This window comes from Petromyzon marinus, chromosome 43, assembly GCF_048934315.1.
Source record: "Petromyzon marinus isolate PM22_M1 ecotype Great Lakes invasive population chromosome 43, UKy_Petmar_22M1.pri1.0, whole genome shotgun sequence".
NCBI lineage: Eukaryota > Metazoa > Chordata > Hyperoartia > Petromyzontiformes > Petromyzontidae > Petromyzon > Petromyzon marinus.
Genome location: NC_133709.1, coordinates 11,001,306 through 11,028,331, shown reverse-complemented (window position 1 = coordinate 11,028,331; position 27,026 = coordinate 11,001,306). Strand labels below are relative to the sequence as shown.

The following is a 27,026-nucleotide window of genomic DNA, read 5'->3' as shown; positions in this document are numbered from 1 at the left end:
CAGCCGGGCCCCTGTCGGCCGGGGCGGCCCCACCGCCGCACCGCTTCTGCGGCATCACCAGCCCGGGGGTGCCGGCCGCGGGGGGGGGGGCCGCGGGGGGGGGGGCCGCGGGGGGGGGGGCCGCGGGGGAGCCCGAGGCGCCGCAGCGCACAGGTACAGCCGCGTGCGGGCGTGCGGGGAGCGGTGGAGCAGCGCTTTGGCGCGCTGCTCAACAAACCCCGGCGACTCGAGTTCCAATCCCGCTCGCGGCCGCCAAATAGCCGAGTGGCAGTGAGTATTTGACCCGTTTTTTCCTGAATCGGTCCGGGGCCTCGCCTGGGTTGCTCGGCCTGACGGCACTTGCCGTCGACGGCCTGCTAAGGCTGTACGGGGGGCGGGGCGATCTTTGTCTGTGTGTGCGTACCGGTGTGTGTGCGCGTCGGTGGGGTGGCCGTCGCGCGCGCACGTGGGCCGTGCTCCCGTGCCAGGGCCCCGCTGGCCGGAGGGGCCGGGGGCCAACTGGAACTCCCGCTGTTGCCCCCAGGGCACGGACTAAAACAGGGGGAGTGGTGGCGCAGCAATTAGCGCGCTGCGCCATAGACCCGTCCACCCGAGTTCGCTTTCCCGCCACACATACCACCGTGCGTGGCCTGCGTTCCCATCGCGGGGTGCGTTTGATCTCCCCCCCCGCCCCCCGCCCCCCCCCCGCCCCCCCCCCCCTCCCGTGTAGAGGGCCCCCCGAGGGCACGCCGCTCCCCCGACCCCGCGGCCCCAGGGACACGTGCAAGCTGCTGCTGGTGGCCGACTTCCGCTTCTTCACTCACATGGGGCGCAGCCAGGAGAGCAGCACCGTCAACTATCTCGTGAGACGCGCCGGGGGGGGTCGGGGGTCAGGGGGGGGTCAGGGGGGGGGGTTACGGGGGGGGGAGGGGGGGACATCGAGGGAAGGGGGGGGGGGCACGGGGGGGGACGTGTGGGACACGGGACACGAGGGGGAGGACCGCAGCACCGCCAGCTACCGCGTGAGACGTGCGGCAGGGGGGCTGGGGTTGTGTGGCACCACGGTGGCCACACGTTCACTACCTCCGCCGGCTGCTGTCCACGTGATGGTGACGATGAGCCACTACCGTTGGGCCATCGTTTGTGGCCCGGGTCGCTTCTGAAAAAGAGCTACACAACTCGGTGGGCCGTACCTGGTAAAATACAAAATAGTTTAGTTTTTAGTGTGGGTGCGCATCTGTGTGTGTGTGTGTGCATCTGTGTGTGTCTGTGTGCGAGTGCATCTGTGTGTGTGCGTGCGAGTGCATCTGTGTGCGTCTGTGTGCGTGTTGGTGAGCGGTAGTGCGGCGGTTAGCGCTACGAACGCGGTGACCCGCGTTCAGTTCCCGCTCGCGGCCAACACCAGTGACGATTATCTGAACCGGTCCCGGGCCTCCCCTAGTTCGACGCGGCCTCAATTGAGTACCCGGTGCGGTGCGTAAACATCACACTGGGGAGACAAAGGCGGCCGGGCGTGGTGCTGGCCACCCACCCCCTCGTGTCTCTGTGCGGCTTTCATAGGTGCCGCTCACTAATAGCTCTTGTCCCAAAAGTCTGTTAAAGCTACACGGGGGATCTTTGTGTTTGTGTCCGGGTGTGTGTGTGTGCGTGCAGATTGAGCTGATTGACCGAGTGGATGACATTTATCGCATCACCACGTGGGACAACAACAACTACCGTGGCTACGGACTACAGATCGATCAGGTGGGCTATCCACCACCACAACAACCACAACAACCACCCACAACCACCCACAACAACCACCCACAACAACAACTACCAGGGCTACGTACTACAGGTCGATCAGGTGGGCTATCCACCACCACAACAACCACAACAACCACCCACAACAACAACTACCGTGGCTACGGACTACAGATCGATCAGGTGGGCTATCCACCACCACAACAACCACAACAACCACCCACAACCACCCACAACCACCCACAACAACCACCCACAACAACAACTACCAGGGCTACGGACTACAGATCGATCAGGTGGGCTATCCACCACCACCACAACAACCACAACAACCACAACAACCACCCACAACCACCCACAACAACAACTACCAGGGCTACGGACTACAGATCGATCAGGTGGGCTATCCACCACCACCACCACCACAACAACCACAACAACCACCCACAACCACCCACAACAACCACCCACAACAACAACTACCGGGGCTACGGACTACAGATCGATCAGGTGAGCTATCCACCACAACAACCACGACCACAACAACTACCACAAGAACAACTACCACATTACCACCCACATCAACCACAACAGTATACATGCCCTTGTCTCCCCGCGTCTCTGTGTCTTTCCCCTCGCGTGCCTTCCCGTGTCTCCACGTGCCTGGCCGTGTCTCCCCACGTCTCCCCGTGTCTCCCCACGTCTCCCCGTGTCTCCCCACGTCTCCCCGTGTCTCCCCACGTCTCCCCGTGTCTCCCCACATCTCCCCGTGTCTCCCCACGTCTCCCCGTGTCTCCACACTTCTCCCCGTGTCTCCCCACGTCTCCCCGTGTCTCCCCACGTCTCCCCGTGTCTCCACACTTCTCCCCGTGTCTCCCCACGTCTCCCCGTGTCTCCCCACGTTTCCGCGTGTCTCCCCACGTCTCCCCGTGTCTCCACACTTCTCCCCGTGTCTCCCCACGTCTCCCCGTGTCTCCCCACGTCTCCCCGTGTCTCCACACTTCTCCCCGTGTCTCCCCACGTCTCCCCGTGTCTCCCCACGTCTCCCCGTGTCTCCCCACGTCTCCCCGTGTCTCCCCACGTCTCCCCGTGTCTCCACACTTCTCCCCGTGTCTCCCCACGTCTCCCCGTGTCTCCACACTTCTCCCCGTGTCTCCCCACGTCTCCCCGTGCCTCCCCACGTCTCCCCGTGTCTCCCCACGTCTCCCCGTGTCTCCCCACGTCTCCCCGTGTCTCCCCACGTCTCCCCGTGTCTCTCCACACTTCTCCCCGTGTCTCCCCACGTCTCCGCGCGTCCCCCGTGTCTCTCCACATCTCGCCACTTCTCCCTTTGTCCCTGCACGAGTCCCCACATCTCTGCGTGCCTCTCCTTACGCGTCTCCGCGTGTCTCCCCGCGTGTCTCCCCGCGTCGTCCCCGCGTGGTGCGTAGATAATCGTCCACCAGAAGCCGACGGCCGTGAGCTCCAGCAAGCGCCACTACAACATGAACGGCACGAGTCCGCCGGGCGCCGCCGCGTGGAACGTCAAGGCCCTGCTCGAGGTACTGCCGACGGGGCTCACCGACTCGGGGGGGGCCTGGTGGTGGGGGGTGGCAGGGTGGGGGGCACATGGGGGCAGGTGGCGGGAGACATGGCACCAACAGGGAAGACGTGCGTGTCGGTGGGGAGCGGTAGCGTAGCGGTTAGCGCTACGCTGCGCTACAAAGCTGGCGGGCCCGGGTTCGATTCCCGCTCACGGCCAACAACGGTGACGATTATCTGAAACGGTCCCTGAGCCTCCCCTAGGTCGACTCGGCCTCAAATGAGGACCTGGCGCGGTGTGTAGTAAACATCGCCAATGCGGGAGACAAAGGCGGTCGGGCGTGGTGCTGCTGGCCACCCCGACTCCTCGTGTGCTGTGCTGCCCTTCACAGGTGCTGCTCCACCAACAGCACCTGCCCCGTGTGTGTACGTGCACGCGCGTGTGTGCGCGTATGTGTACGTGCCTGTGTGTGTGCGCGTATGTGTACGTGCCTGTGCGTGTGTGTGTGTGCGTGTGCGTGCGCTTTCATGTGAGAGCAGCAATTCAGCATCGACGTATCGGAGAGCGCGCGCAACGTGTGCCTGGCGCACCTCTTCACGTACCAGGACTTCAGCCAGGGCACGCTGGGCCTCGCCTACGTGGGCTCGCCCAAGCCCAACGCCGTGGGAGGCATCTGCACGCCCAGTGAGTGCGCACGCACGGGGAGGGGGGTGGGCGCACACGCACACAAAGATAAAGACAAAGATCCCCCATATAGCCTTAACAGACTGTAGGGGCAAGTGCTGTTAGCGAGCACCTATGAAGGCCGGAACGGTACACGAGGGGGTGGGTGGCCAGCACCACGCCCGACCGCCTTTGTCTCCCCAGTGGCAATGTTTACACACCGCACCAGGTACTCATTTGAGGCTGAGTCGACCTAGGGGAGGCCCGGGACCGGTTCAGATGATCGTCACTGGTGTTGGCCGTGAGCGGGAATCGAACCCGGGTCGCCAGGTTCATAGCGCAGCGCGCTAACCGCTACACTACCGCTCCCCACGCACACGCACACACTCACACACACTCACACACACGCACGCACGCACACGCACGCACACACGCACGCAGCTAGTGTGTGTGTGTGCTTGTGTGTGTATGTGAGCAGTAGTGCAGCGGTTAGCGCTACACTGCGCTACGAACCCCGCGACCCGGGTTCGATTCCCGTTCACGGCCAACACCAGTGACGATTATCTGAACCGGTAATGGGGCTCCCCTAGGTCGACACCGCCTCAAATGAGCACCTGGTGCGGTGTGTAGTAAACATCGCCACTGTGGAGAGACAAAGGCGGCCGGGCGCGGTGCTGGCCACCCACCCCCTCGTGTGCCGTGCCGGCCTTCATAGGTGCTGCTCGCTCACGGCAGTTGCCCCAACAGCATGCGTGTGTTGTGACGATGTGCGTGGTGTTGTGACGTGTATGTTGCGTGCGTTTGTTTGTGTAGGCTACTTTAACGAACAAGCCAAAAAATACATCTTCCTGAACACCGGGCTCACCAGCACCATGAACTATGGGAAGACCATCCTCACCAAGGTGTGCACACACACGTGTGCGGGCGTGCGTGTGTGTGTGTGCGTGTGTGTGTGTGAGGATGGCACAATGGGTAGCGCCACTGCGCTACGAAACCGGCGACCAGAGCTCTATTTCCCGCTCACGACAAATTCGGAGTGGCGAATATTTAAACCGGTCCTGGGCCTCCCCTAGGTCGAATCAGCCTCAAATGAGCAGCTGGTGTGGTCTGGAAAGACATCGCCACTGAGGCGATAAAGGCGGTCGGGCGTGGTGCCTGGCCACCCCACCCCCTCGTGTGCCGTTCCGACCTTCAGTCTGTTAAGGCTGTACGGGGGATCTATGTCTGTGATTTTGTGTGGGGGTGCCTCGTGGCTCAGCGGTTAGTGCGCTGCGCGGTGAACCCGGTGACCCGATATTCGATTCCCGCTCACGGCCAGCACCCAATGACCAATACCTGCACCGATCCTGAGCCCTCCGCTAGGCCGACTCATCCTTAAATGAGTAAACTGGGTGGATTGTAAAACATCGCCACTCGGGAGACAAAGGCAGCTGGGCTTGGGTGCTGGCTACCCCCCAGCTCCCCTCGTGTGCCGTGCCGGCCTTCATAGGAGCTACTCGTTACCAGCACTTGCCCCAACAGGCTTATGTATAAATTCATAATAAAAGTTTTTGGGTTCGATCGCGTAAGTATAAATGTGTCTTTTGATTTAAAGCCTTCGTGACTGCAGGGATTCATATTCTTGGTTCTTTCGGTAAAGTCACGTAGAAGGGAAACAATAAAATAATATTGTTTTATATTCTTATTATTTTATTGGTTCCCTTCTACGTGACTTTACCGAAAGAACCAAGAATATAAATGTGTCGTAACCCTCCACCACCCGACACAGGCAGTAAGGTTTGTCACGTAAACAACGCGCCAATTAGTTTACTACTTCAGCCCACCGGTGTGTTGGAGAGTAAATCGACAACATTTACAATTGTAAAAGCCCAAGTCTTACGTAAGCTACGCTATTGAAAAGTGGCCACATTGATCAAAGGATTAATACCCAACGACAGAGACCCCCCCCCCCCCCCCCCCCCCGTATAGCCTCAACAAACTTTTGGGGCAAATGCTGTCGGCGAGCACCTACGTAAGCTGGCAAGATATACGAAGGGGTGTGGTGTGGCCAGCATCATGCCCGGCCACCTTTGCCTCCCCAGCACACTGCCCGCTGTGTGTCTGTGTGCGTGTGAGATATTTGTTGTTGTATTCTTGGTTCTTTCGGTTAAAGTCACCACGTAGAAGGGAAACAATAAAATTATAAAAATATTATACGATAAAATTCTCTCGACGTTTCGACTGCAACACAAGCAAATCATCATCAGGTGTGAAAACCACAGCAAGAAACGAACTTCCCTTCTTGCTGTGGTTTTCACACCTGATGATGAAGAAGAAAATTTTCTTGCTGTGGTTTTCACACCTGGTGACGATTGCTTGTGTTGCAGTCAAAACGTCGCGATAATTTTTTTGTTTTATATTTTTATTATTTTATTGGTCCCCTTCTACGTGGTGGTGACTTTACCGAAAGAACCAAGAATACGAATCCCTGCAGTCACGAAAAGCTTTAAATCAAAAAATGTTTGTTGTTGTTTGTCGTTATCAGGAGGCAGACTTGGTGACCACCCACGAGTTCGGGCACAACTTTGGGGCGGAGCACGACCCCGACAGCGCGGAGTGCTCCGCCCCGGACGAAGCCGGAGGGAAGTTCGTCATGTATCCCTACGCCGTGAGCGGGGACCACGAGAACAACAAGGTGGTGTTGGCCTTGACCCCCCACCCCGGCCTTGACCCCCATCATCGTCGCCACCGTCATCACCATCGTTACCACCGTCATCGTCATCATCATCACCGCCATCGTCATCGGCCAACTCCACGAGCCCGTACGCGGAGGTGCCCATCGCTAAACCATCGCCACCATCGTCACCACCATTGACGTCACTGCCACCGCCACCATCATCACTGTCACCACAACCACCACCTTCATTGCCATGTTTCCCATCTCCCATCCCACCACCTTGAACTCCCCCCCCCCCCCCCCCCTGCACCGCCCCCACCATTCTATCATGGTCAGTCTGCCGGCGTGCGACGGTAGGCCGCCCCTTCTTGCCGTGGTCGAAGCAACCGAGCGTGCTTAGATTGAGCCGCGATGAACGAAACGGCCCTGCAGACCTGACCAGGGCTGCAGACCCAGCAGACACACGCCTGCTGCTCCAACGCTGCCCTGCTGCTGATGATGATTATGATGTTGCGGCTGATGCTGCTTCTGCTGCTGATATTGCTCCTGCTGCTGCTGGTGATGATGATGCTGCTGCTGCTGCTACTGCTGCTGTTGATGATGATGCTGCTGCTGCTGCTGTTGCTGCTGCTACTAATACTGCTGCTCCTGCTGATGCCGATGCTGCTGCTGCTGCTGCTGCTGTTGCTGCTGCTACTACTGCTGCTGATGCCGATGCCGCCGCCGCTGCTGCGCCTGCAGATGTTCTCCAACTGCAGCAAGCGCGCCATCCACAAGACGCTGGAGGCGAAGGCGTCGCGCTGCTTCTTCCCGCGCACGGTGAAGCTGTGCGGGAACTCTCGCGTGGAGGAGGGCGAGCAGTGTGACGCGGGCCCCGCCTTTGCGCACATTGACGCCTGCTGCACCGACACCTGCAAGCTGCGCCCGGGGAAGTTGTGCAGGTGGGGCGTCGCCGCGCTCGCTCGCTCGCCCGCCCGCTCACTCTCGCACTCGGTCGCTCGCTCGCTCGCTCGCTCTCCCCGCGCGCTCCCTCACGCGCTCGCTCGCCCGCTCGTACGTTCACAAACCCGCACACTCGCACACTCGCTCGCCTGCACGCTCACTCACTCACTCACGCACTCACTCGCGCACTCCTACATTCGTTCACTCGCTCGCCCGTTCACTCGCTCACTCTGGTACTCGTTTAGTTATTCTTTGTTTTGTTCGGTAAAGTCACGTAGAAATAATAAATTAACATGATAGTGTACGACGTTTCGATTGCAACACAAGCAATCATCATCGGGTACAGAAGAGCTAAATTGACGAGAGAGAGGAGACACATGACCGCGGATATATATACAGACACAGATACAACAGGGGACACAGAGAGAGAGAGAAACGTGGGAGCACACAAAATCAAACACGTTTTAGCAAGATTTGGAAACCATATAACGCAACACAGACGGTCGGTCAAAACACAATTAACGCAAGGTCAGGTTGATTACGTTATTTCAAAGATTGCTAAATTGTAAGTTTAGTGTGAAATTTAAAATCTGAAAAATATGGGTCTTGACCACTGGATGCGCCGAGCCTTAGCCCGGTCTTCGGTCTTCGTGTAGGGAGAGAACTCCCCACGCTCTGCGTGGTCACCCTTCTTATACCCGTTTGTGGCCAGGTGTAACCAATCACACATTCCCACGTGGAACTGTCTGATTGGTTCTTACCAAACTGTGGCTGCGATCCACTTCACCTCGTCTGACCCCAACCGTTATGTACACAGAGGTAACGCTGCCCTGCCCCTTTGATACCCAGTGGCAATGCAGGTTACCGAACAGTGAGTAGTTAACACATCTACACTCGGCGCGCTCACTAACTCGCTCACCCATGCGCTGACCCACACGCTCGCACACTCACCTCACTCGTGCACTCACTCACTCGCACACTCACTCGTGCACTTACTCACTCGCGCACTCACTCACTCGCACACTCACTCGCACACTCACTCACTCGCACACTCACTCACTCGCACACTCACTCGCACACTCACTCACTCGCACACTCACTCGCACACTCACTCACTCGCACACTCACTCGCACGCTCACTCACTCACTCGCACACTCACTCACTCGCACACTCACTCACACACTCACTCGCGCACTCACTCACTCGCACACTCACTCGCACACTCACTCACTCGCACACTCACTCGCACACTCACTCACTCGCACACTCACTCGCAAACTCACTCACTCGCACACTCACTCACTCGCGCACTCACTCGCACACTCACTCGCGCACTCACTCGCACACTCACTCGCACACTCGCTCGCACACTCACTCGCGCACTCACTCGCGCACTCACTCACTCGCACACTCACTCGCGCACTCACTCACTCGCACACTCACTCGCGCACTCACTCGCACACTCGCTCACTCGCACACTCACTCGCGCAGTCACTCGTGCACTCCCTCATTCGTACGTCCGCAAACATGATCACTCGTTCACTCGCACACTCCCAACCATTCGCTCGCACGTTCATAGGCTCGCACGCTCATGGCTTGTTCCACGGTACAAATGCTGTCTTTCTCAATCGCTTGTTAATGGTAGTTGTGTATATATATTAAAAACACAACATCTTGAGGCTCTATTAAGTAATTGGTGTGCCCAGTGTGAAACTCCCCTTCCTCCCACCCCCTCGCATGCCTCCCCACGATTCGCTGCTGTTTTCCATGTGCCCCCCACCCCCACCCGTGACGCCCCCCCCTCCGTGCTCAGTGACCGTAACTCCCCGTGCTGCCGGAACTGCACGTACGAGCAAGCGGGAAAGCTGTGCCAGGAACCCATCCCCTCCATCTGCCGCAGCGCCTCCTTCTGCACAGGTCCGCACTGCACCGCACCGCACCGCAAGCACCGCACCGCACAGCACAGCACCGCACCGCTCACCACAGGCCACAGTACCGACCGCACACGCGCACAGCACCGCACTGCACCGCATCCACTACATCCACCACACCCACCACACCCACCACATCCACCACACCCACCGCACCACACCCACCACACCCACCGCACCCACCGCACCCACCGCACCACACCCACCACACCCACCACACCCACCACACCACACCCACCACACCCACCACACCCACCACACCCACCACACCCACCACACCACACCCACCGCACCCACCGCACCCACCGCACCCACCACACCCACCACACCCACCCACCGCACCACACCCACCACACCCACCACACCCACCACACCCACCACACCACACCCACCGCACCCACCGCACCCACCACACCACACCCACCACACCCACCACACCACACCCACCACACCCACCACACCCACCACACCCACCACACCCACCACACCCACCGCACCCACCGCACCCACCACACCCACCACACCCACCACACCCACCACACCACACCCACCGCACCCACCGCACCCACCACACCACACCCACCACACCCACCACACCCACCACACCCACCACACCCACCACACCCACTACACCCACCACACCCACCACACCCACCACACCCACCACACCCACCACACCCACCACACCACACCCACCACACCCACCACACCCACCACACCCACCACACCCACCACACCCACCACACCACACCCACCACACCCACCACACCCACCACACCACACCACACCCACCACACCCACCACACCACACCACACCACACCCACCACACCCACCACACCCACCACACCACACCCACCACACCCACCACACCCACCACACCCACCACACCACACCCACCACACCCACCACACCCACCACACCACACCGCACCACACCCACCACACCCACCACACCCACCACACCCACACCCACCACACCCACCACACCCATCACACCCACCACACCCACCACACCCACCACACCCACCACACCCACCACACCACACCCACCACACCCACCACACCCACCACACCACACCCACCACACCCACCACACCCACCACACCCACACCCACCACACCACACCCACCACACCCACCACACCCACCACACCACACCGCACCACACCCACCACACCCACCACACCCACCACACCCACCACACCCACCACACCCACTACACCCACCACACCCACCACACCACACCCACCACACCCACCACACCACACCCACCACACCCACCACACCCACCCACCACACCCACCACACCCACCACACCCACCACACCCACCACACCCACCACACCGCACCACACCCACCACACCCACCACACCCACCACACCACACCCACCACACCCACCACACCCACCACACCCACCACACCCACCACACCCACCACACCCACACCCACCACACCCACCACACCCACCACACCACACCCACCACACCCACCACACCCACCACACCCACCACACCACACCCACCACACCCACCACACCCACCACACCCACCACACCACACCCACCACACCCACCACACCCACCACACCACACCGCACCACACCCACCACACCCACCACACCCACCACACCCACCACACCCACCACACCCACCACACCACACCCACCACACCCACCACACCCACCACACCACACCCACCACACCCACCACACCACACCCACCACACCCACCACACCCACCACACCCACCACACCCACCACACCCACCACACCCACCACACCACACCACACCCACCACACCCACCACACCCATCACACCCACCACACCCACCACACCCACCACACCCACCACACCACACCCACCACACCCACCACACCCACCACACCCACCCCACCACACCCACCACACCCACCACACCCACCACACCCACCACACCGCACCACACCCACCACACCCACCACACCCACCACACCCACCACACCACACCCACCACACCCACCACACCCACCACACCCACCACACCCACCACACCCACACCCACCACACCCACCACACCCACCACACCACACCCACCACACCCACCACACCCACCACACCCACCACACCACACCCACCACACCCACCACACCCACCACACCACACCCACCACACCCACCACACCACACCGCACCACACCCACCACACCCACCACACCCACCACACCCACCACACCCACCACACCACACCCACCACACCCACCACACCCACCACACCACACCCACCACACCCACCACACCACACCCACCACACCCACCACACCACACCCACCACACCCACCACACCACACCCACCACACCCACCACACCCACCACACCACACCCACCACACCCACCACACCCACCACACCCACCACACCACACCACACCCACCACACCCACCACACCCACCACACCACACCCACCACACCCACCACACCACACCCACCACACCCACCACACCCACCACACCACACCCACCACACCCACCACACCCACCACACCACACCCACCACACCCACCACACCCACCACACCACACCCACCACACCCACCACACCCACCACACCCACCACACCCACCACCCCCACTACACCCACCACACCCACCACACCACCACCCACCACACCCACCACACCCACCACACCACACCCACCACACCCACCACACCACACCCACCACACCCACCACACCACACCCACCACACCCACCACACCCACCACACCCACCACACCCACCACACCACACCACACCCACCACACCCACCACACCCACCACACCCACCACACCCACCACACCCACCACACCACACCCACCACACCCACCACACCCACCACACCACACCCACCACACCCACCACACCCACCACACCCACCACACCACACCCACCACACCCACCACACCCACCACACCCACCACACCCACCACACCCACCACACCACACCCACCACACCCACCACACCCACCACACCACACCCACCACACCCACCACACCACACCCACCACACCCACCACACCCACCACACCACACCCACCACACCCACCACACCCACCACACCCACCACACCCACCACACCACACCACACCCACCACACCCACCACACCCACCACACCCACCACACCACACCCACCACACCCACCACACCCACCACACCACACCCACCACACCCACCACACCCACCACACCCACCACACCACACCCACCACACCCACCACACCCACCACACCCACCACACCCACCACACCCACCACACCACACCCACCACACCCACCACACCCACCACACCACACCCACCACACCCACCACACCACACCCACCACACCCACCACACCACACCCACCACACCCACCACACCCACCACACCACACCCACCACACCCACCACACCCACCACACCCACCACACCCACCACACCACACCCACCACACCCACCACACCCACCACACCACACCCACCACACCCACCACACCCACCACACCCACCACACCCACCACACCCACCACACCCACCACACCCACCACACCACACCCACCACACCCACCACACCCACCACACCCACCACACCCACCACACCACACCACACCCACCACACCACACCCACCACACCCACCACGCTGCAGGCAAGTGCTCTCCAGTCGCCTGCGTGACAAGTGGACGAAGTAAAATTTTGATTCAAAGCTTTCGTGACTGCAGTAATTCATATTTTTAGTTCTTTCGGTAAAGTCACGTTGAAGGGAAGCAACTAAATAATGAAATATATATAAAACAATAAAAAAAACAATAACAAAAACGTGACTTTACCGAAAGAACTAAGAATAAGTGGACGAAGGTTTTGCCCAATCACTGCCCGGCTGGCTCAACAAAACTAATTAACATAATCGATGCTCATCGCTCACACCACTTGCCCCAAAAGTAAACTCAACTATTTCTTATTTTACCAGGCAAGGGGCCGTCCATAAATGACGTCACATACCTCGGGGGTGGGGGGGGGGGGTCAGACATTTGTGACGATGTGTGACGAGAGGGGGGATGTTTGAGAAATGTGACGTCACATCAAAACGCGCAACTTTAAATAAATATAGACAAACACGTTCTACTTAATTAAATAGACTTTTTAAATAAACGTTTTCTCCTACAACATCAGAGTGCAGCGCCACATTAAACACGCACTACAATGACAATAGTTTAAAGCGATTTGATGCATGTATAAAAAAAATTGGAGTGGGGGGGGCAGAGCTTTGTGACGTCATATTTGAGGGGGGGAGGGGTCTGACTTTTTGTGACGCCGTGTGACGAAGGGGGGGGAGTCAAAAATCGTCCAAAATCGCGTGACGTCATTTATGGACGGCCCCTAAGGCCCTCTGAGCTACGTACTGCACTTTTCCAGAAGCGACCTGCCCACAAATGAGAAGCTCAATGAAGTGGCTTATCACGTGGGAGTGTACCGGCAGCCAAATTGATCTAAACGCATTTAGATTCATAAATGTGTAGAGGGAAAAACACAAACCACGGTGAGAGAGGCAAGCTCCAAATGTACGGCAGAAGGCGTCGGGGTCGAGATCGAACCCACGACCTCCTGGCAACACCAGGCGAGGGAGATAACATCTCCTAGCCACCGCGGTTCCCCAAAAGTCGAACCCACGACCTCCTGGCACACCAGGCCAGGGAGACACTCGACATCTGTGACAAAGAGCTTCGTAAAATTTTGATTTAAAGCTTTCGTGACTGCAGTAATTCATGTTCTTAGTTCTTTCGGTAAAGTCACGTTGAAGGGAAACAACAAAATAATAAAAAATATATATAAAACAATAAAAGAAAGAACTAAGAATTAAAGAGCTTCGTAGGTTATTGGGATCGCTCCAACTCCAGTCTAAACAAAGACGTTGATTCTGATAGCTCACCGGGACCAGCCACGGCGACCCATGGCTCGCCAATTATGCCGTGGCTCAAAAACAAACAACAACAACAACAACAACAAAACCCCCCCCCCCTCCTAATATTTTGAGTCCCCCGCAGCGCGTGCTGTGGCTGACGCGGGAGAGGGGGCGGATGGCCCCCCCGTCTCTGTGTCGTACGCAGGCGTGAGCAGCGAGTGCCCCCCGGCGGGTCCCGCCGACGACAACTCGACGTGCGTGGACTCGGGCAAGTGCGACGGGGGCCAATGCAAGCCGTTCTGCGAGACCGTGGGCCTGCAGTCCTGCGCCTGCAAGGGTGAGGGAGGCTCCTGGCGTCGTCGGTGGCGGTGTCATCGTCGTCGTCGTCGTCGTCATCGTCGTAATAATCAGTCATCGTCGATGACGGTATCATCATTTTGTCATTATCAGCGTGATAGATGACAATGTCAGCAGCGTCATCATTGGTCGTTATCATCATAGATTACAATGTCAGTAGCGTCATCATCATCATCATCGATGAGAATTTCACTATCGTCATCATTGGCCATCATCATCGATGGCGATTTCACTATCGTCATCATTGGCCATCATCATCATCGATGGCGATTTCACTATCGTCATCATTGGCCATCATCATCATCGATGACAATTTCACTATCGTCATCATTGGCCATCATCATCGATGACAATTTCACTATCGTCATCATTGGCCATCATCATCGATGACAATTTCACTATCGTCATCATTGGCCATCATCATCGATGACAATTTCACTATCGTCATCATTGGCCATCATCATCGATGACAATTTCACTATCGTCATCATTGGCCATCATCATCGATGACAATTTCACTATCGTCATCATTGGCCATCATCATCGATGAAAATTTCACTATCGTCATCATTGGCCATCATCATCGATGACTGCCATTATCATCATCATTGATGGCGATGTCGTTTTTTAAAGTTTTATCATCAGCATCATCAGCAGTGCTATCATCATCACCGTCATTGGTCATTGTCATCATCGCCGTCTTTGTGATCATCAGTGTTATTGTCATTATCATCGATGACGTCACGAGAATTATCTTTTATGGCAACATTTAGTGACGACGTCACTAAATAATGACGTCATCACGATCGTCGTCGACAATGTAATTGACATCATCATCATCAGTGTCGGCGTCATCATCGGCCCCCTACTGGCAGTCAATTGCCACTCCAGCAGAGCACGAGCCTGTCAGTGTGGGGCCACGATGATGATGACGATGATGATGACGATGACGATGACGACGGCAATGGGAAGGTTGATGTGAGATGAAGGCAAATCCTGACATCCTGCAGTCGGTATCATCTGTGTCACAATTGTCACACGGTGTGTCCACTCAATTGTCACACGGTGTGTCCACTCAATTGTCACACGGTGTGTCCACTCAATTGTCACACGGTGTGTCCACTCAATTGTCACACGGTGTGTCCACTCAATTGTCACACGGTGTGTCCACTCAATTGTCACACGGTGTGTCCACTCAATTGTCACACGGTGTGTCCACTCAATTGTCACACGGTGTGTCCACTCAATTGTCACACGGTGTGTCCACTCAATTGTCACACGGTGTGTCCACTCAATTGTCACACGGTGTGTCCACTCAATTGTCACACGGTGTGTCCACTCAATTGTCACACGGTGTGTCCACTCAATTGTCACACGGTGTGTCCACTCAATTGTCACACGGTGTGTCCACTCAATTGTCACACGGTGTGTCCACTCAATTGTCACACGGTGTGTCCACTCAATTGTCACACGGTGTGTCCACTCAATTGTCACACGGTGTGTCCACTCAATTGTCACACGGTGTGTCCACTCAATTGTCACACGGTGTGTCCACTCAATTGTCACACGGTGTGTCCACTCAATTGTCACACGGTGTGTCCACTCAATTGTCACACGGTGTGTCCACTCAATTGTCACACGGTGTGTCCACTCAATTGTCACACGGTGTGTCCACTCAATTGTCACACGGTGTGTCCACTCAATTGTCACACGGTGTGTCCACTCAATTGTCACACGGTGTGTCCACTCAATTGTCACACGGTGTGTCCACTCAATTGTCACACGGTGTGTCCACTCAATTGTCACACGGTGTGTCCACTCAATTGTCACACGGTGTGTCCACTCAATTGTCACACGGTGTGTCCACTCAATTGTCACACGGTGTGTCCACTCAATTGTCACACGGTGTGTCCACTCAATTGTCACACGGTGTGTCCACTCAATTGTCACACGGTGTGTCCACTCAATTGTCACACGGTGTGTCCACTCAATTGTCACACGGTGTGTCCACTCAATTGTCACACGGTGTGTCCACTCAATTGTCACACGGTGTGTCCACTCAATTGTCACACGGTGTGTCCACTCAGCCCCTGGGTCCCCATGAGCCTGCGTCCCCTCTACCCCCTCCTACCCCCTTGACCCCTCCTACCCCCGTGACCCCTCCTACCCCCTCCTACCCCCGCGACCCCTTCTACCCCCTCCTACCCCCGCGACCCCTCCTACCCCCACGTCCCATGACCCCCGTCCTCTCCCCCCCCCCCCCCCGCGCCCGCCTCCCGTAGAGGTGGACCTGGCGTGCTCCGTGTGCTGCCGCGTCACTCCGGACGGGCCGTGCGTGCTCTACGAGCAGGACGGAGGCCGCAAGCGTCTACGCAAGGGCAAGACCTGCTCCGTGGGATTCTGCGATGGCAACGTGCGTACACACACACACACGCACGCACGCACGCATATCCGGCTACCTCCGTCTCCCCCCGGGGGGATGTTTACACCGCTCCGGACACTCACTGTGTATGGCTTTGCTGACACACGTTTTTTGGCGATGTCGAGAACACTTCGGCTGCGGTGGTGGTGTTGTTAACATTGTGGTGGTGTGGCTAAGACTGTGGCCGTGGCGGTGGCGGTGGTGGTGGTGGTGGTGCTGGTTGTGGGTGTTGCGGTGCAGGGAAAGTGTGAGAAGACCGTGCAGGATCCCATCGAGAGGTTCTGGGTCTTCATCGACAAACTCGACATCAACAGCTTCCGTGAGTGCGGCAGTGTGCGGCAGTGCGTGCGTGCTTGCTTGTGTGCGTGCGCGCGTTTGGGGAGCGGTGGTGCAGCGGTTAGCGCACTGCGCTACGACCCCGGTGACCCGAGTTCGTTTCGCGCTAGAGGCCAACGCCGGTGACGGTTATCTGAACCAGTCCTGGGCCTCCGCTAGGTCGACTCGGCGCCAGATGAGTACCACGCCTTGTCGTGTGCCGTGCCGGTCTTCACAGGCGCTGCTCACTAACAGCACTTGCCCCAGTAGTCCGTTAAGGCTACACGGGGAATCTTTGTCTTCATTTCTGCGCCCGCGTGTGGCCACCCACCTCCCCCTCGTGTGCCGTGCCGGCTTTCACAGGGGGCCTCGGTTAAAAGCACTCGCCCCCGAGAGTCCGTTAAGGCTGCACGGGGGATCTTTGTCGTTGTGTAGGCAAGTTCCTGGCGGACAACATCGTGGGCTCCGTGCTCGTGTTCTCCCTCATCTGCTGGGTTCCACTCAGCATCCTCGTGCACTGCGTGGTACGATGCTCACTCACTTTCACTCGCTCACGCTCGCTCACGCTCGCTCGCTCGCTCGCCCTCGCTCACCCTTACTCTCACGTTCACCCTGACTCTCACGCTCGCCCTCAGTCACTCGCTCTTACACACTCGCTCATACGCAAGCATGTGTTCCCATGCTCACAGATGTGTATGTGTGGTAATGTGAATGTGTGTGTGTGGGTGCGCGCGTGTGCACGTGTGCTTGGGGAGCTAAGAACACTTGCCCCAATAGCCTGTTAAGGCTATACGAGGGACCTTTGTCTTTGCTTTGGCAGGGGGTAGTACAAAGGTTAGCACGTTGTGCTCCGAACCCGGCCACCCGAGTTCGATTCCTGCTCACGACCAGCACCAGTGACGATTGTCTGAACCGGTCCTGAACCTTTCATAGGTTGACTCAGCCTCAAACGAGTACCTAGTGCAATGCGTAAAGACCGCCACTGGGGAGACAAAGACGGCCGGGCGTGGCGCTGGCCACTTCACCCCCTCGGTGTGCCGTTTCGGCCTTCACAGGTGCTGCTCGCTAACAGCACTTGCCCCCTTACAGTCTGTTAAGGCTACACGGAGGATCTTTGTCTGTTATTTTGATTATTTCGATTAATTTTGCCGCTATAAATCTACACACAATAAGCTTTCATTTGTGGCCAGGTCGCATGTGAAAAATTAAGCCAATCGCTCAGTGGGGCTTTACGTAGTAAGATCAAAAATAGTTTAGTTTCATTTATATATTTTTTCTGACCCCGTGCCCCTACTGGGGACATCTGTAAAAAAAAAATAACTTGACACGTAAAATTTTCGTGACTGCAGGAATTCGTCTCCCTGGTTCTTTCGGTAAAATCTATATTACGATCGCAACGCAAGCGGGTCTTCTTCTTTTCTCTCCACCCGGAGAAGACCGCTTGTGTTGCGATCGAAACGTCGTGTGTTTTTTGCTTTTAATTTTAGATGTTTTGTTTTCCATCTACGTGACTTTACCGAAAGAACCAAGAATATAATAACTGTCCAGCTCATCATATTCCTCCTGCAGTGATTATTGCGATTATCTAAACCGGTCCTGGGGCCTCCTCCGGGGTCGACTCAGCCTCAAATGGGTACCTGGTGCGATGCGTAAACATTGCCACTGGGGAGACGAAGGCGGTGGGGCGTGATGCTGGCCATCCCGCCCCCTCGCGCGCCGTGCCCATTTTCATCGTCGCTACTCGGTAACAGCACTTGGCCTATGAGTTTATTAACGCTACACGGGGGATCTTTTTGTGCTTGCTTGTGTGCGTGTGTGCGTGCGTGTGTGCGTGTGTGCGTGTGTGCACCCATCCAGGACAAGAAACTCGACCGCCAGTTTGAGGAAAGCAAGGTCATGCACTTCCTGCCGGCGAGCGTGAGTCACCCGCAGCATCACCGCGTGTGTCGGCCAGAAGCATGGAAATGCCCAGACAATGTCCATGTCCTCTCATCAGTGGGTTCACAATGTCCATGTCTCTCTCAGTGGGTTCACAATGTCCATGTCCTCTCATCAGTGGGTTCACAATGTCCATGTCTCTCTCAGTGGGTTCACAATGTCCATGTCTCTCATCAGTAGGTTCACAATGTCCATGTCCTCTCATCAGTGGGTTCACAATGTCCATGTCTCTCTCAGTGGGTTCACAATGTCCATGTCTCTCATCAGTAGGTTCACAATGTCCATGTTTCTCATCAGTGGGTTCACAATGTACATGTCTCTCATCAGTGGGTTCACAATGTCCATGTCTCTCTCAGTAGGTTCACAATGTCCATGTCTCTCTCAGTAGGTTCACAATGTCCATGTCTCTCATCAGTAGGTTCACAATGTCCATGGCTCTCTCAGTGGGTTCACAATGTCCATGTCTCTCATCAGTGGGTTCACAATGTCCATGTCTCTCATCAGTGGGTTCACAATGTCCATGTCTCTCATCAGTGGGTTCACAATGTCCATGTCTCTCATCAGTAGGTTTACAATGTCCATGTCTCTCTCAGTGGGTTCACAATGTCCATGTCTCTCATCAGTGGGTTCACAATGTCCATGTCCTCTCATCAGTGGGTTCACAATGTCCATGTCTCTCTCAGTGGGTTCACAATGTCCATGTCTCTCATCAGTAGGTTCACAATGTCCATGTTTCTCATCAGTGGGTTCACAATGTACATGTCTCTCATCAGTGGGTTCACAATGTCCATGTCTCTCTCAGTAGGTTCACAATGTCCATGTCTCTCTCAGTAGGTTCACAATGTCCATGTCTCTCATCAGTAGGTTCACAATGTCCATGGCTCTCTCAGTGGGTTCACAATGTCCATGTCTCTCATCAGTGGGTTCACAATGTCCATGTCTCTCATCAGTGGGTTCACAATGTCCATGTCTCTCATCAGTGGGTTCACAATGTCCATGTCTCTCATCAGTAGGTTTACAATGTCCATGTCTCTCTCAGTGGGTTCACAATGTCCATGTCTCTCATCAGTGGGTTCACAATGTCCATGTCTCTCATCAGTGGGTTCACAATGTCCATGTCTCTCATCAGTGGGTTCACAATGTCCATGTCTCTCTCAGTAGGTTCACAATGTCCATGTCTCTCATCAGTGGGTTCACAATGTCCATGTCTCTCATCAGTGGGTTCACAATGTCCATGTCTCTCTCAGTGGGTTCACAATGTCCATGTCTCTCTCAGTAGGTTCACAATGTCCATGTCTCTCATCAGTAGGTTCACAATGTCCATGTCTCTCTCAGTAGGTTCACAATGTCCATGTCTCTCATCAGTGGGTTCACAATGTCCATGTCTCTCTCAGTGGGTTCACAATGTCCATGTCTCTCTCAGTAGGTTCACAATGTCCATGTCTCTCTCAGTAGGTTCACAATGTCCATGTCTCTCTCAGTGGGTTCACAATGTCCATGTCTCTCTCAGTAGGTTCACAATGTCCATGTCTCTCATCAGTGGGTTCACAATGTCCATGTCTCTCATCAGTAGGTTCACAATGTCCATGTCTCTCTCAGTGGGTTCACAATGTCCATGTCTCTCTCAGTAGGTTCACAATGTCCATGTCTCTCATCAGTGGGTTCACAATGTCCATGTCTCTCATCAGTAGGTTCACAATGTCCATGTCTCTCTCAGTAGGTTCACAATGTCCATGTCTCTCATCAGTAGGTTCACAGTGTCCATGTCTCTCTCATCAGTAGGTTCACAATGTCCATGTCTCTCATCAGTGGGTTCACAATGTCCATGTCTCTCATCAGTGGGTTCACAATGTCCATGTCTCTCTCAGTGGGCTCACAATTGAGCGGGAGCGATGCTCGCAACAATGAGTGTAGCCGCTGGCGGATGACAGGATGACATTCAGCAAGGTGGCCCAGTGGGGAGCACAGGTGGTGCGTCTGCCAGTCATCTCAGTCAGTCAACCCATGGCACCTGCCGGGCCTGTCCCTTGACCTCTTCTGCCAGCAGAGAGCCATCAACACTTCTCTTCTGATTAGCACGGTTGGCTACGTACAATGCGAAACAAGTTAAAAATTCGGCTTTTGGCTAGCCATCGAACATCACATCGCGCGCTTTCAGATGCCGTCTGGAATGCTCTTCCTTCCGATATTAGAAAGCCACTAGAGCTATGCACTTTTAAGTATAGATTGAAAGCTCATTTCTTTAAAACTTCTTTCTGCGTTTAGTGTGGTTGTCCTTCCCCCGCACCTCCGATTAGCACGGTTGGCTACGTACGGCGCAAAAGAAGTTCACCATACACACACTCTGCCCATAGACTCAACACTGCACCGCTGATTAGCACTTCTTGGCCACGTACAGCGCGAAAGAAGTTCAACATACACACAAACGCTGGCGGATGGCACAAATGCAATGCGAAGCTGCGTTTAAAGCACGGGGCATCCGATGATGGTCCGACTTAATCAGAGGTGTCACCGTGGCATCTGCGACAGCTCTCCTAGCGATGGAGAGCCCAGTTCGAGGAAGACCGCTACGGGCTGTCACTCCGCAGACGCGTTCCACCCCCCCTCCCCCCGTCTTGATGCGCAAATCTCCTGCGGCAGATTTTGCTCTCACTTCGGTTGGCGGTCGACATTCCGAGTGGACTGCTACCCCCCTCCCCCCCCTCTTCGTGATCCGTGGATCAAACAAATTACTCGAGACGCCGGTGTGTTGCGGCGAAAGCAACGTATGGATACCTGTTAAGGGGCCGTCCATAAATGACGTCACGTACCTCGGGGGGAGGGGGGGGGTGGGGTCAGACACTTGTGACGATGTGTGACGAGGTGGGGGGGTTTGAGAAATGTGACGTCACATCAAAATGCGCTACTTGAAATAAATATAGAATTGTTATAACAATTGTGTTATAACAACACTCCTACAACGTCAGAGTGCAGTGCCACATTAAATACGCACTACAAATGACAATAGTTGAAAGCGATTTGAAGCGTGTTTTATTTTCATAATGGAAATATGGTTTTGTGGGGGGGGGGGGGGGCGTGGCAGAGTTTTGTGACGTCATATTTGACGGGGGGGAGGTCTGACTTTTTGTGACGTCGTGTGACGAGGGGGGGGGGGGTTAAATATCACGTGACGTCATTTATGGACGGCCCCTAACCCCTTTTCAGTGCCTACTCGATTACAGACCAATTCGGACCTTATTTGTCACGTAAATCTCAACGTCCACCCTACAGCTTCCATCGCTAGGGATAAACACAATGCAAGGGACGCATAAAGAATGTCCGCATATGCAACGGCCGTACGCCGTATGGGCCTGAGCGTTACATCTCCCTGTGCAGGAGTGCAGGCGAAAGCGTTGTGGGTTGACGCGCTATGTTTATGCAAGAGGTCACACGTTGCGGGCAATGGGCCCTTTGGCTGACTGCGTTGCCAGTGCAATCACCGCTTGAGCATCATCGGCACCAGCACCACCGGTGTGACGTTGATGTTGTTGTCGGGTTAGTCCGACGTTTTTGCCGGTCGTCACATACAGGCATCGTCAGGCTGTGGGCCCGCGTTGGGTGGAGGAGGGAGTAACGACCCACTTTTTAGAATTATTATTATTATTATTAGGGAATCGTAATATTGGTTCCCGATAGTCTGCGTGTGTTATGAAATTATTATAACATCGATACGTTCTAAACTACAAACTTTTGAACTATTTTTTTTTATTTTTACTGGGCAAGGGCCCCACTGAGCTGCATAGCTCTATTGCACAAGTGACCTGGCCTCAACTGGTAGCTCAAGGAAGTGGCTGATCACGTGGAAGTTTACAGCAGCCACTTTCTCTAAACGCGTGATGTCGATTCTGAATGTGAAGGGAGGAAATACCGGAGGACCTGGAGAAAAATCCTCATGATCACAGGGAGGGTGAACATGCGAATTCCTAATATGCAACAGGCATCAGGGTCGGTATCGAACCCGCGACCTCCTGCACACCCGTGTTGAACTTCTTTCGCACCGTACGTCGGCAACCATGCCAACGGGACGTGCTGGGGAAGGACAGGAAACTAAACATGTTAAGCAGTTATAAAGACAGACGGCCGGGAGTTTACAGCTCGCCACCGTACGTGCCCGTGCGTGCGAGCGTGCGCGCGCGTGCGTGTACGCGTGTGTGTGTGCATAGGTGCGTGTGTGTGTGCGTGCGTGTCCCCGTGATCAAGGGGTGGGGCGGCAGTGCAGTGGTTAATACGGCCCCCGACACCCGAGTTTGATTCCCGCTCACGGCCAACACCGGTGACGATTATCTTAACCGGTCCTGAGCCTCCCCCTAGGTCGACTCAGCCTCAAATGAGTACCTCTGTGCGGTGTGTAAAAACATCGTGGGGGGGGGGGGGGGTGGGGAGACAAAGGCGGCCGGGCGTGCTGCCGGCCACCCACCCCCTCTCGTGTGCCGTTCTGGCCGTCATAGAGCTCTGCTCGTCAACGGCACTTGCCCCGACAGACTCGTTCGGGGTACACGGAGTGAGGGCGGTGGTGACCTTTGTCTTTCGCGACCTTTGTCTTTCGCGACCTTTGTCTTTCGTGACCTTTGTCTTTCGCGACCTTTGTCTTTCGTGACCTTTGTCTTTCGCGACCTTTGTCTTTCGTGACCTTTGTCTTTCGCGACCTTTGTCTTTCGTGACCTTTGTCTTTCGCGACCTTTGTCTTTCGTGACCTTTGTCTTTCGCGACCTTTGTCTTTCGTGACCTTTGTCTTTCGTGACCTTTGTCTTTGGCGACCTTTGTCTTTCGTGACCTTTGTCTTTCGTGACCTTTGTCTTTCGCGACCTTTGTCTTTGGCGACCTTTGTCTTTCGTGACCTTTGTCTTTGGCGACCTTTGTCTTTCGTGACCTTTGTCTTTCGTGACCTTTGTCTTTCGTGACCTTTGTCTTTGGCGACCTTTGTCTTTCGTGACCTTTGTCTTTCGTGACCTTTGTCTTTCGCGACCTTTGTCTTTCGTGACCTTTGTCTTTCGCGACCTTTGTCTTTGGCGACCTTTGTCTTTGGCGACCTTTGTCTTTCGCGACCTTTGTCTTTCGTGACCTTTGTCTTTGGCGACCTTTGTCTTTCGCGACCTTTGTCTTTCGTGACCTTTGTCTTTGGCGACCTTTGTCTTTCGCGACCTTTGTCTTTCGTGACCTTTGTCTTTCGTGACCTTTGTTTTTTGTGACCTTTGTCTTTGGCGACCTTTGTCTTTCGCGACCTTTGTCTTTCGTGACCTTTGTCCTTGGCGACCTTTGTCTTTGGCGACCTTTGTCTTTGGCGACCTTTGTCTTTCGCGACCTTTGTCTTTTGTGACCTTTGTCTTTCGTGACCTTTGTCGTGACCTTTGTCTTTCGCGACCTTTGTCTTTCGCGACCTTTGTCTTTCGCGACCTTTGTCTTTCGCGACCTTTGTCTTTCGTGACCTTTGTCTTTCGTGACCTTTGTCTTTGGCGAGCTTTGTCTTTCGTGACCTTTGTCGTGACCTTTGTCTTTCGCGACCTTTGTCTTTCGCGACCTTTGTCTTTCGTGACCTTTGTCTTTCGTGACCTTTGTCTTTCGTGACCTTTGTCTTTGGCGACCTTTGTCTTTCGTGACCTTTGTCGTGACCTTTGTCTTTCGCGACCTTTGTCTTTGGCGACCTTTGTCTTTCGTGACCTTTGTCTTTGGCGACCTCCAGACCGCGGAGCTGAACAGCAGCGACTCGGCCCCTTTCCGCGTCGTCCGGCGAAACTGCATCCAGACCCCGCAGAGCCGCGCGCCGGGGGCCCCCTACTACGGCTACGGGGGGGGCGGCGCCCCCCACCACCCCCACGGCTACGGGGGGCCGCCCCCGCAGGCACGGCCCCCTCTGCAGCTGTCGCCCGCGGAGATGCAGACGATCCCCGAGGATCCCGGGGCGGAAGGGTCTCAGGGGTCTCAGACGGAGGGGACCCGCGCCCGCTCGTACGAGGACCTCACGGACGGTGGGGATCCCCGCGGGGGGTCCCGCGGGGGGGCCCACCGGGGGTCCCACGGGGGGGCCCACCGGGGGTCCCACGGGGGGGCCATGGTGGGCAGGTGTGATAGCAGCGACCGGGAGACTAAGTGCTGAGTGGGGGGGGTGACGAGCGCCCTGCTGGTAAACTCCCTGACTCACTACCAGCAGTACTCACTCACTACCAGCAGTACTGACTCACTCACTACAGTACTCACTCACTACCTACAGTACTCACTACAGTACTCACTACAGTACTCACTACCTACAGTACTCACTCTCTACCTACAGTACTCACTACCTACAGTACTCACTCTCTACCTACAGTACTCACTACCTACAGTACTCACTCACTACCAGCAGTACTCACTCACTACAGTACTCACTACCTACAGTACTCACTCTCTACAGTACTCACTCACTACAGTACTCACTCTCTACAGTACTCACTCACTACAGTACTCACTCTCTACAGTACTCACTCACTACAGTACTCACTCACTACCTACAGTACTCACTCTCTACAGTACTCACTACCTACAGTACTCACTACCTACAGTACTCACTACCTACAGTACTCACTCACTCTCTACAGTACTCACTACCTACAGTACTCACTCACTCTCTACAGTACTCACTCACTACAGTACTCACTCTCTACAGTACTCACTCACTACCTACAGTACTCACTCTCTACAGTACTCACTACAGTACTCACTCACTACCTACAGTACTCACTCACTACAGTACTCACTCACTCACTACCTACAGTACTCACTCACTCACTACCTACAGTACTCACTCACTCACTACCTACAGTACTCACTCACTCTCTACAGTACTCACTCTCTACAGTACTCACTCACTACCTACAGTACTCACTCACTACCTACCGTACTGACTCACTCTCTACAGTACTAACTCACTACAGTACTCACTCACTACAGTACTCACTACCTACAGTACTCACTACCTACAGTACTCACTCTCTACAGTACTCACTCACTACCTACAGTACTCACTACCTACAGTACTCACTCTCTACAGTACTCACTCACTACCTACAGTACTCACTACCTACAGTACTCACTACCTACAGTACTCACTCACTCTCTACAGTACTCACTCACTAGCTACAGTACTCACTCACTACAGTACTCACTCACTACAGTACTCACTCACTACCTACAGTACTCACTCACTCTCTACAGTACTCACTACCTACAGTACTCACTCACTCACTACAGTACTCACTACCTACAGTACTCACTCACTACCTACAGTACTCACTCTCTACAGTACTCACTCACTCTCTACAGTACTCACTTTCTACAGTACTGACTCACTACCTACAGTACTCACTCACTACCTACAGTACTCACTACCTACAGTACTCACTACCTACAGTACTCACTCACTAGCTACAGTACTCACTCACTACAGTACTGACTCACTCTCTACAATACTCACTCTCTACAGTACTCACTCACTACCTACAGTGCTCACTACCTACAGTACTCACTCACTACAGTACTCACTCTCTACAGTACTCACTCACTACCTACAGTACTCACTACCTACAGTACTCACTCACTACAGTACTCACTCACTACCTACAGTACTCACTACCTACAGTACTCACTACCTACCTACAGT

The 27,026-nt window shown here is 55.7% G+C and overlaps 1 protein-coding gene across 1 annotated transcript in view; it reads left to right on the top strand.

Annotated features, from left to right (window-relative positions):
* Positions 1-26,274, top strand: part of LOC116951388 (disintegrin and metalloproteinase domain-containing protein 17) — a 45,067-nt gene extending 18,793 nt beyond the window's left edge. Inside the window, 15 exon segments of the mRNA XM_076073838.1 lie at positions 2-153; positions 710-842; positions 1,633-1,722; positions 3,153-3,263; positions 3,784-3,928; positions 4,721-4,809; positions 6,432-6,581; positions 7,305-7,504; positions 9,320-9,423; positions 14,528-14,659; positions 16,962-17,092; positions 17,342-17,420; positions 17,852-17,940; positions 19,274-19,333; positions 25,074-26,274. Of these exon segments, the coding sequence (XP_075929953.1) occupies positions 2-153; positions 710-842; positions 1,633-1,722; positions 3,153-3,263; positions 3,784-3,928; positions 4,721-4,809; positions 6,432-6,581; positions 7,305-7,504; positions 9,320-9,423; positions 14,528-14,659; positions 16,962-17,092; positions 17,342-17,420; positions 17,852-17,940; positions 19,274-19,333; positions 25,074-25,487 (2,079 nt within the window). The 3' untranslated portion in view covers positions 25,488-26,274.
* Positions 26,275-27,026: the final 752 nt, after the last annotated feature.